General features: G+C 36.9%; 1 protein-coding gene across 3 annotated transcripts; it reads left to right on the top strand.

The window, feature by feature from the left end:
• The first annotated feature begins 4,406 nt into the window (after positions 1 to 4,406).
• On the top strand, positions 4,407 to 11,940 carry LOC120111096 (hexosyltransferase GAUT11-like). 3 transcript variants are annotated; one of them, XM_088700946.2, is made up of 4 exons: positions 4,844 to 4,960; positions 6,696 to 6,768; positions 9,939 to 11,347; positions 11,467 to 11,940. In XM_088700946.2, the coding sequence occupies exons 2-4, from the start codon at positions 6,727 to 6,729 to the stop codon at positions 11,633 to 11,635; spliced, it is 1,620 nt and encodes a 539-aa protein (XP_088557072.2). In that variant the 5' UTR covers positions 4,844 to 4,960; positions 6,696 to 6,726; the 3' UTR covers positions 11,636 to 11,940. The 3 variants fall into 3 exon arrangements, with proteins under 3 accessions (XP_088557071.2, XP_038983494.3, XP_088557072.2); XM_088700945.2 differs by lacking the exon at positions 6,696 to 6,768 and having other exon boundaries at positions 4,407 to 4,960; XM_039127566.3 differs by lacking the exon at positions 6,696 to 6,768 and having other exon boundaries at positions 4,418 to 4,960; positions 9,939 to 11,480.
• Positions 11,941 to 12,203: the final 263 nt, after the last annotated feature.

Below are 12,203 nucleotides of genomic sequence, written 5' to 3'. Positions count from 1 at the left end.
GTCTTTAATGCCTCTTTAATGCTTCTTTAATGCTGAAGGGTCTTTTGGGGAAAAAATAAAAAAGGAGTGATTCCCACCTCATGAGAAAGTAACTTTCCCATGTTTCTCATGGGAAAGACTTTCTCATGAAATGTGGAAATTATATTCCCATGGGAATACAACTTTCCCATCTCTCTTCTTTGAAAACTCCAACCAAATAAGAGGCATTTCATTACTTTTCCGTTGACCACACTTTCTCCCCTCTTTTTCCTGCGAACCAAACGAGCCCATAAATTCTAGTCTACTCCCAAACCTCCTCTCTTAAAACAGCTGGGCTTTTAATTGGAAACCAGTTTAATGCCGTGGTTTCAGAGACAGCCCACAGATTTAAAATAACATTGGCTTCACATGGGCTTAATCATGACATCATTATTTTAAACAATCACTTCTTGTGAGCACAGTATTGGTAGTATTCTAATGACGCAGCACTAACCATAATTAAGGATGAGAGGCATGCATCTATTGAATTTAATATACTCGAAGCAAAGGAAAAGCCTTTGTGAGGCTCAGGCCGGACGCGGTGCAATAAGGGTCTCCCTCCACTTTGTTGACAAAATGCCTCCAGATCCCAAAACAGTTGAAAAATAGAAAATAGGAGGAGACCAAGACTAATATTTGGAAATATATATATAATAAGACTTACATCTGTCTGAACCTTTGTATTCCTAATAGCAGCAGCATAAACATTTTATAAAAAGTTTCTCTTATGGTTTAGGATGAATTGAACCCACTGCTCAAATTGGGACTTATCATTTTGGTCGTGGTCTTCTTCTTCCTTCTTCTTTTTTTGAAAAAATGAAAGGAAGTGAGACACTTCCCCCATATTGATATTATTAAAATAGCGGTACGCACATCTTAGCTATTTTACTGAAATGAGTGGTACGTCGAGTGGTCATATATATATATATATATATATATATATATATATATATATATATATATATATATATATATATATATGTATATATATGTATATATGTCCAAATAAATTAAGTCTCCTCGTAGCATTTTAATGCGATATATGAAGTGGAGATCTATTTAGAGTATGATGCCAGCAATGGTGGCTAGTATTGAGGCCACGCTGATTAAATGGGAAAAGAGTAAAATACAAAAATCTCTTTAAAATTTACGTTTATTACACTTACATCCAATAATTTATAAAATCTACATTTACCTGCACCCAATTAGATAAACAGTATTAGGAAAATCGTTATACCTTATGTGAAAAGTCAAAATTGCTCTTAGATGGAAAGAAGGATGCACATGTTGTCTTATGTTTTTGATGGTTGTCATGTCATTTAAGGTTATTTTGGCCATTTTTATTTTTTTTAATATGGTATTTGTTAAGATTAAATATTTGACTAACCTTCTGTTAAGTTATAGATTAAAATGTTGGATAAACATAAATTTTGGAGAGTAAACGTAGGTTTCTTAGATTATTGGCCATAAATATAATTTATTCTAATTTTACAGAGATTTTTGTAATTTACTTATGGAGAAAATGTGAAGCCAAGGAGGTCGACTTGTTTGGAGAATTTGCTGTCTTGTTTTCTGATGTCATTTCCACGAAGCAGTTACGTACATTGAAGGGTAGAACATCTTCATTGAGGAGAGTTAGGTCCAATAGCTATAAAGAATTCCCAAACCATTCTCTTTCCATTTTTTGGGTGACTTTTTGTCTGCTCTTTTATTAATTCGTTTTGCATCAAACTTTTTGTGCTATGAGCCACAAATATGAAGCTGTTTTCAAGAGCAAATACCATGAATGTAAACTATTAATGCGTCGCTCAAGAATTTTATTTTTCTTATGTCTCTTTCCATGCGAAACTTCATTACCTATCTCTAATCTTGCTATTATCTATATATCCATGCGGACAAAATTTTTAAGGAAACAAGATGACATCAAATCAGATAGAACTGAGCATGATATCAAGCAATCTATCATAAGACCTATAAAGATCAGGGTGGAAAGGAAGGAGTCTGGAGACCCAGATGGCTATGGGAGTGATTCCCTTGGTTGCTAGTAAAACCAAATCATGAGACACAGAAGGATGCAGCAAGATTAATTTTTGATACTCTGACATTTTTGATAAATTCTAACCTATTGTCATAATTTTCCAAAATTAATTTCTACATGAACCATATGGCTCCATTAATTTAAGTTTGAAGAGCAATGGTGTCATTATCATTTTTCAATAACTAGATCACATGATGTATTGAATTTGTATGAATCTTGGAACTTAATTAGATTCATTCCCTCAATCACTCCCTTAATTGGATTCACATGATAACATGATGCTGGCTGGTCCAACATCTTAAAATCCCCCCACAGCATGGACTTCAAGTTGTCATTCACAATCTGTCAAATTAATGATTAATTACAAACTGTTTTGAGAACTTTATGTCTTACAAAGGAAACTTCAAATTCATATAGATCTATTTGTTTTTTTTTTTTTTTTTAAATTTCAAGCTAAAATGGCTTAGTTTAACTAATATATTTTGTTTGAAAAAACATGGCGGCCATTCACCACCACTTGGTTTGAATACAAGACTTTCATGAGGGGATGGGTGCCAACTGAGTGAGTTGGCAACTGTTAAAAATCAAGCAAGGTGGCCGTAATATACAATTTCTAGGCTTTGCATGAAAGTAGTACCTTATGGACGGATCAATTGCAATATCAACCAGCGTTTCTGATCTGGATCAATTTATTTTGTAAATTAATATCATATACACTTATAAGTAAAGCTAATATGTAATATACAACAGCTTTAATGAGGTCAGTCTTGATTGAACAAATGAAGGACTCAACGTCCAGTGAATATGGTATACTATCTGTAACTATTCACTCGTAAAAAAATTATGTAATTTTGAGATCTCTAGCCTATATATCTGATATTAAAAAATGGATAGTTTAAGTAATATGAAATAATGTATGTTTTCTGGATGCGTAGGCTAGATATTTATAGATAGTATATTACATGATTTTTTGATAGTTTAGAAGTAATAGATCATATCCAATGGTTTGGATCATTATTATCAACTCCTTGGTTTTCTGGTCCGAAACAAAATTATCAGAACTGTCATAAGAGCACCCATATATTAGCTTTACTACATAATTACCCTGATCTTAAAATGCAGATGTCCTTGATCTATATAAGGGCTGGTTGTTAGCCACATTTGCTATTATTTAGAGAGTTAAAGGAACAATAGCTTATGGAAATTAAAACCATGCATCAAGGTTTTTGTTATTGCTGCTGCGATAAATGGCTAAATTTTGTTAATAATCTAAGTTTACCAAAATTTAATGCGGAAGTGTCAAGGATGGAAAGTAACTTGTAGTAGGATGCAGAAGATTAGGATTTGGTTCGACCAAAGGAAGCTAAAAGAAAGACAGGAATATTCCGTCTTATATGTTCCATCTGTATTTGCTCTTTTTTTTTTTTATAAGTAGAATAGAAAATGTTCCATTTGCATCAAGAAAACCAATGAATGGTGAGAAACTAAGAAATGTCAACCTTGCAACAGTGGATATTATAGTACCAACAGGCCCTCTCCCTATCTGGACAAAACTCAAAAGGCCCTACAACCCTTGGATCATAGTTCTAACCCAATTTAACTCCAAGCAATGGACATAGGCATCTCAATCATCTCCAACAAATTCTACTCCAAATCAACATGCTTATTAGACTCCAAAATATCTAGACAAGAGAATTTGGATCCATTAATTGGTATTGTTCTCCGCACGATGTGCACAAGCATGGCTTGACTAGTCAACAAGATTTAGGCTCAAGCCATCCTAAATTTGTGCTTCAAGTACTGAAAAAATTCACCATTCCACATCCATGCGAGCACATGAATTAAAAGGTTTATATTGAGGTCAATCAAGGTAGGCCCATACGACTGTTATAACCTTTTAAAAGTACTAGCCCAACTCTAAGAAAAAATGGATTCGTGTTATATCTTTCACGCAAAAGAATGATTCGCCTTCTTTCGCAGCATCAACCGTCCGATTGCACAATAGCCGCTTTAAAATCTGTGCAGGTGGTAGAGAAAAAAAATGGCGATCTGTGCAATGTGCAATCCGACGGTTGGTGTTACGAAAAGGGACAATCATTCCTTCGCACAAAAGATACAACCCGGTCGCAGAACAAACTCCTTCGCCTCCTAAACCTAGTATGTGTTGGCCAATAGCAAATCAAACCATATTTTCCACTGCCGTCTCTTTTCTTCGTCTCATCTTTCCAGTTTCCACCACTTTTTCCAGCACAAGGACTCAGGGTTGGGCCGGCTGCTGAGTTCCCACAGCCCTTTAGGCCATCACACCGATTCCAGTCCATTGTAATCGGAGTACCATCGATCAGACGGCTAAAAATCATCGGATCACATTGTGGTGATACGATAAATGAGAGTCCACTTAGTTTTCTTTCGATATGTTATATATTTTTTCCGCGGCAACGAAGCAAAGGGGCTTCCGTCTCTTTGTTTGGAATCACCCACTATCGTCGCTAATCCTCGCCATATTCGGTCCCTTTCGTGGCCTTTTTCGTCGCCTCGACTGGGGGAGTGGAAAGGAGCCACCTTTTGGAGTTCTCCGTCGGATTGGAGGCATGGGTAATTGATTTGGATGCGGAAGTGGTCGGAATCGGTGGCAAAGGTAGGAGCTTGGGGATCCAGAGGAGGCGTGGGATGTGGAGTTTGGAGCTGGCTGAACGAATCTGAAGGGTTTGTGGGTGTTGCTGGGGTGGGCGCTGGGTTTGAATCGATCGAGATATGCGGCGGAGGGCGCCCGAGTTCCGGCGCCCGGCAAGGAGGAGGCTTTCGGATTGGATCTGGTGGCTTCTGGGGATCTTTGTCGTCGCAGGGTTGCTGCTCTTTGTCGTCCACCATCACCACCAGGACCGGTTTGGGCCGCCGATCCGGGTGAGTGTTTTGATGCTCTGTTGTTGGTTTTTCGAATCTTGGATGTGAGTAACTTCAATTGAATTATTGGATCAACTGATCTCATTTTATTAGTTCTATGTTTTTGTGGAAAAAAAGGCTCTTATTGATTTCGTTTCTCTTGTTTTGTCCTGTTCATCCTGTGGGATTTTTAAAGTTGGAAGCTTTTTAGCTTATTTGTTCAATGGAGGGGACTTGATTCCAAGTGGACTGTGCTTTGTAGTTACGAAGTGGTGTGTGGGAATCTGGAAACTGGATGTTGTTACTGACTACTCACTGCTTCAAATTTTATTTTTGAATGATTTTGTTTAGGGCATTCAGTCATTGGTTATGTTAGCTGTCGCTGCCGGAGCTAAATGAGGTTCTCCGAAATTAGTTCGCTGGAGAATCGTAGCTGGAGGTTGTTGCATGTTAGAACTGGGGTCTAATCATAAAAATTAGGTAGATTGCCACTTTAGGTGATATGAAATTGACTCTAAATATCATGTTGATTTTTTTTTCTTTCATGTCTTTTGCAGTATTGATGAACTACGTCTTACTATCAAAAACTTCTCAAAAAATGTAAAGATTTAAAGATAAAAGAGGATTTTGACAAATTTTGGGTGATGTGGGATGCCATTGCTTAATTCATTGATCAACTTTTAATATTGAATTGAAAAAAAACTATGACAGCATCAGCATGACCATACGCTACTCGTGTGATGAAGTCTTAAGTATTACAAAATTTACTTGTCATTGCTGAACAGCTTGCCGTAATGCAATGAGTTGATGAACCATCACTAGGATTCTAATTGTTAAATATGAGTGAATTTGTTGTTAAATTTCTAAAATCTTGTGGAATTCACTTCTATGAGAATATTTTGACTAACTGATCCATGGGCCTTGTATTAGCCAGTGGATCTCCTTATCTTCATCGTCCTTTATACATTACCATATTCAACCAATAGTTGTTCCCCCTTATCTAAAAGCTGTTATGGGCAGATGCCTATGCCAAATTGACTTTTGCAAGACATGTCTCGGTGTTTGAGCGCACATAAAGTTTCTAAGTCCATTGTTATAATTTATTGTTCTCAATGCACTATAAATACATAAATACATTTATACCTAATTTCATGCATGATCATGATTTCCCCACTATACAGATCTGGAACTTTGAATGTTAATTTCTCACTCAGAGTATTATCTCCATCATCCTAAATAGTTAAATTTGAAAACTCCATTATGTGTGAAATGAAACTCCCTTTTGGTTATTATTTTCGTGACTCAGTTTGTCCAAGGTTTTCTTCTTGGTAGAGATCTTGACATGTATTGTTTTCAGGCAGTCAATTATTCAGTACATATAAAATATTGGCCTTCTTGTCTTGGCTGACATAGACTGATATCTCCTCCAGACATAACCCAATTAGATACCAATATATCAGCCGAGAACTTTAGTTTTTATTACTTTAAATAGGATTTTAATCACCACTCAACAAAATTTAGGCCTAAAATGGTTGTTAATGTTTTCTCCTAATACCAGCTGATATTTCAGTATCTTAGTCATTCTTTTGATAAGTTGGTTCCTTTAGAATTTTCTAGCTTTCTGTCTCAGTCAACATAATTTAATTCATCTTGGTATTGGTTACTCACTGAGATGGAAGAGGCATGAAAACTTTGCTCTGTAACTCTGTCGTATTCAATTTCTCACATTGGATCTCCAAATATTTTGATGTCACAGTGTACCAGATTGTATCAATTGGGGTACTTGAATGCCAGAATATTTGTTATGGGTCTTGAATTCAGTTTTATTGGTGAGTCTATTTGATGCAAGTAATTTTCTTGCACAGTTTAAACCGATGCTCAAATTGTATCTATTGCTGTATAAGGCCCAAGATCATGGACTTTAGTAGACACATTAGCCCAAGAGTATGGTTTGCCATTCAACTCATTTCTGGACTACAATATACATTATGATGCCCCATAAGATATCTTTGTATTATCTAGGAGTTTTCTTTTAATGAGCTATGTTTTTTTTTTTTTATTCGGAAATTTCTATAAGCTCAGAAAGATATTTGAAATTGCCTGGTAAGATAAAAAACTTTCAAGTTGGGATTTTCATTTGTAAGAAAGAAAAACATATCAGTTTTGTATGCAAATCAGTAAATTTAAATGATGCTGCATATGTATGATTTTCTCTTTTATATCATCATTAAATTTCTCAAAAAACAGAACCAAAGCTAATCTTAGCCTTTCTACAGGTTGCAGCATAATGAAAGCCTGTGATTTTTTGGTCCTTATTGTTGATTATCTTCTTCTTCTGCAATGTAGATCTCTTTCTTTTTTCCCTTTGTTGAGAACTTAACTGAGTGTCATTTTGATGTAATTTAATTTTAGTTTGGGCTTAAGATTTGGTGTCTTATTATATTTTTGGTCTGTATCTAACTTTGTCCATTTTATTTCTTTTTATGCAAAAGAGAGGGTAGATACTTGTAACTGATGGGCATGTTTTGGGATTCGGATTCTATGAGATGGCCCTTTGATTTAAATAAAGAAGAGGGACAAAGAAAATGGGGCTCTGAAATGTCTGTCTAAAGCATGGCAAATTCTAGAGGATTTTGGAGACTTTGATCAATGACATTAGAGAAGATAGAATGAAGACAGGAAAAAAAAGAAGGGAGAAGATAGTGTAGGGAGGAGGATAGAGAGGACAAGATAGAAGAAAATTAAGGAGAATTGATTAGTGATTGAGAAAATAAGAAAAATAGGAGAAGGAGAAGCAGCAATCCACCTAAGGTGATATTCTTATTTATTTATTTGTTTGTTTATTATTATTAGTGCCTAGAGTGTGGACTACGGGGTTTGACTGTTATTATCAATTGTAGATCATGTAAATCCTCCCATAGCCATCATATGTTTCAATCTGATGTAAAAATCAGAGTTAGACCATTTTTCAGATTCAATCATCAAAACAAATTTTCATCAAATTGGTACCAAAGCATAAAGAACATTAATGTATCTGTCGGGATGTCAATGGATGACACATTTGGTGAATGATTTCACTGCTCTGAACACAGTTTTGCTATCTCTGTGAAGTGGACGAGTAATTGGAAAAGTGTTATTTGATCCAACTTTAATAACTTATGAGTTTCATGAAGAAATCAGAGGGTGTTTTGTGTCCAATTCTTGTCAAAGAATAAATAGTTGAAGCTTGGAGATGGAAGACTCCACATTTTTGATTTGAGAGAAGTTGTTTCAATTGATGCAAATGAAGATTGAAGGAAGAAGATCCTAATATGGAAGAACCCCAATGTCAGCATTATTCAATAGTGCATCAGGTGCATTCCATTGGTGATTTAGATCCAGCAGAACATTGCTCCAATAGTCCAACTGCAAGAACGCTCAGTATTGTCTTCCTCAATTAGATGAGATCTAGTGGTGCTATGAAAAGATTAGCTTTATTTACATGATTTAAAAATGAGATCCATGGAATTAATTAGTTCGTTATTATTTGAGTCGTGGAATGTAACATCATGATATTTTAGTAATCTTTGTAATTTTTTACAATCATTGATGTTAGTTTCTGCACAAAGTGGATGACGGATGTGGCTGAGAGACATTTATTGGGTACTGGATTCTACAAGTGGGTGCTCTAATTATTGAAAATCATTCTTCTGGGTTCAGGGGGCAGATGACAATATCCTAGGGGATTTTGAGAGTTCTGTCATGGAAGGAGAACAATGGGAGATAAAAGGGGATAGTGAAGATAGATAAAAGAAAGAAAGCACAGAGTAGGAGGGAAAAGTTAGGAGAAGAGAGGAGGACAAGAATGGGAAGAAATAGGAGCATTTAAAATTGTTGATGTTAGTATCTGCACAAAGAGCATTGATGGCTGTCTCTGACTTGTAGAAAGTTCTGTCACTAACATTCTTCTGGGGTCGGGGGGGAGATGACAATATACTAGGGGTTTCTGAGAGTTCTGCCATCGAAAGAGAAAAATGGGGAAAACAAAAGGGGATAGTGAACAATGATTAAAAAATCAAGAAAGTAGAGAGTAAAAGGGAAAAGATAGGAGAAGAGGGAAGGACAATAATGGGAAGAAATAGGAGACTTAACCAAGTCATAGGAGGTGGGGGATAATTTAACCGATGGTTTTTTGGGGAGTAGCTGTTGACTGTCAATTGAGATTAGCAGATAGTGATGTTAGCTCATCTTGTGCTTGCTTTACTCCTGTAAAGTGGTGGTGTATAACTTTCATAATAAAAATGCTGCAGTCGTTGATTTAACTTTGTGACTTTGGTTCTTTGGAAATTTTGTAAATTTCTATAGGCTATTCAAGATAAAGGGAAAAAGAAAAAGGAAAAAGAGTGAAGATCTAACTGCTTTATTCTTTTAGCATAACCATCACTATATTGGCTTTTATAAGTTTGTAATTGGGTGGGTAAATTGAAACAATCTGAAACTATAGATTAGCTTGACTTTGTGAATGTGGAGTCATCTCCTCGATTGGAAGGCTCAATTCTGATCTGGTTGCAACACAAATGCATCAAGTAGCCTTTTGCTTGCTGTTATTGCTTACGATTAATTTCAGGGGCATAGTTCGGGTTTTTGACCTCTTTGTAAAACATAAAACATGATGTCCAGGAAACAAAAGCAGTATTTTTCAACTATCAGGCCATCTCCTTGATGCTTAAGCATTTAATATCTGTTTGCAGCAATTATTCGGTTATGTGGTCTCTTATTGAATCTTTTGAAATGCTTTGCTAAAATGACCTGCTAGACTTCGCCGCCTCTATCTGAAAGTGCATACTGTTTTCTCAGTAGTATAAGTTCTATTTGCTCCTATTTTTTCTTACATATACTTGACAAATCTCTTACATATATTTGATAAACCATAAGGGACTTCGTATTGTGCCGCTTCTTGTGTTTTCTATCAGTTTCTCTCTTGCAGTCCACCTCACTCATGCCTTTCTACAATTTTCAGGACAAGGGTCTGGCGACGGAAGATATTCCTTACAGAAGTTTAAATCTCACACAAGAGCTTTTAAGCAGCACTTCTTTTGCTAGACAATTGGCTGATCAAATGACACTTGCCAAGGCTTACGTAGTCATCGCAAAAGAGCATAGCGACCTTCAGCTTGCTTGGGAGCTTAGCTCACAGATCAGAAATTGCCAGCGGTTGCTCTCTCAAGCAGCTGTGAGAGGGAAACCGATCACCCAAGAAGAAGCCCATCCTGTAGTCAGTCGCCTAGCGCAGCTGATATACAAGGCCCAAGACTCGCATTATGACATCAGCACGATGATAATAACATTGAAGAACCATGCTGTTGCCCTTGAAGAGCGTGCAAATGCAGCGATAGTGCAGAGTGCAGAGTTTGGTCAATTGGCTGCTGAAGCCATGCCTAGAAGTCTCCACTGTTTCAACATAAAACTGACAGAAGAGTGGTTTAGAGATCCAGCACTTAGAAAACTCGCAGATGAGCATAGGAACACACCTCGGCTTGTGGACAACAACTTATACCATTTCTGTATATTCTCTGATAATGTGCTCTCAACTTCAGTGGTCGTGAATTCCACTGTTTCCAATGCTGAGCACCCACAACAGCTTGTGTTTCATGTGGTCACTGACGAGGTCAACTACCGGGCCATGGTGACCTGGTTCCTCAGGAATGACTTTAAAGGGTGCACAATAGAAGTTCGAAGAATAGAAGAGTTCTCTTGGTTGAATGGCTCATACTCCCCACTGGTCAAACAGTTGTCGGATGCAAGAACCCAGGCTAATTACTTCATGGGTGGTTCAATAGATCAGAATGGGGAAACAAAGTTCGGGAACTCAAAATTTGCTTCATTGTTGAACCACTTGCGCTTCTATATCCCACAAATACACCCACTTTTGGAGAAGGTGGTGTTTCTTGACGATGATGTCGTGGTGCAGAAGGATCTAACCCCTCTATTTTCAGTGGAATTGCATGGGAATGTAATTGGAGCTGTGGAGACTTGCCTTGAGTCGTTCCATCGGTTCTACAAATATCTCAATTTCTCCAATCCCCTGATCAGCTCAACATTCGACCCTCAAGCATGTGGATGGGCATTTGGGATGAACATATTTGATCTGATAGCATGGAAGAAAGCAAACGTGACTGCAAAGTATCACTACTGGCAGGAGCAGAATGCCGACCAGATGCTCTGGAAGACGGGCATACTTCCTCCTGGCCTTCTTGCATTTTATGGGCTGGTGGAGCCACTTGACCGGAGATGGCATGTTCTGGGATTGGGATATGACTTGGACATTGATGATAGGTTGATAGAGAGTGCAGCTGTCGTGCACTATAATGGTAATTTGAAGCCATGGCTAAAGTTGGCCATCAGCAGATATAAGCATTTATGGAATCGGTACGCGAATTCCACACATCTGTATCTTAAAGAGTGTATTTCGCATTGAAGCATGATGGCTTTACTCTATTCTTCTTTGATGTTATCTCAATTTCTCATAGTCAAGTTAAAAATTTCAGCTTGATGGTCGTCATTTTGAAGTCTTATTTATTTTTCGAAGAAACTTGTATACAAGAGAAGGCATCAGCAGTATCACTGTCATATCTGGGGGGAGGATTCATTTTGGAAGATGTGATAAGTTCATTGTTAGATCTTACATTTCTTTTTACCTCAAATTTTGGTAATTGAATCAGATAATCCGGCAGCGCAGCAATTGTCAAACAGAGATTCACTAGGATCAGTTCTTAGCTCTCTGGAAAACTGAAAAGGTTCTCTATATTAATTTAACTGACTCTTTTGTTTATATAGGAGTGCAGTTTCATCAGCATGTTTGGTTACACCAACTCAATATTATGTCTTATTAAAATGATAATTTTATTTTTCTGAAGCTTAAAGTTCGTGGGACAGTAATTTGGGGCTGTGCTCAGAGTTAGACTTATAAATCATTTCTTCAGAGCTTATTAATGGAGTGGTTCATAGAAGTCTTTATGGTTTACTTATTGTTTTTTCCCCCCAGTGTATGTGGTTATTTGTTTTTTTTTTTCAGAGATGGATTGATGAATGCTGGATTCATTGTATAAATGTCGGAATGAATGCATTCATGGGAATGCGACAGACAGAATGTGGGCATGCATGGACCAATTCCTGTAGATTTGCATCCATATCTAAGGATTGAAGTCACAGGCAAATTTACTGCAGTCTTAATGTTGATTTCTTGAAGCACGTGACCTTAGAAACAGAAAACCCAACTTGTCCA

The sequence above is a fragment of the Phoenix dactylifera genome, chromosome 7, assembly GCF_051530095.1.
Source record: "Phoenix dactylifera cultivar Ajwa chromosome 7, Ajwa_hap1_PhDact_Kaust_v1.1, whole genome shotgun sequence".
NCBI classification, from domain to species: domain Eukaryota; kingdom Viridiplantae; phylum Streptophyta; class Magnoliopsida; order Arecales; family Arecaceae; genus Phoenix; species Phoenix dactylifera.
This window is presented reverse-complemented; position numbering and strand designations above follow the sequence as displayed.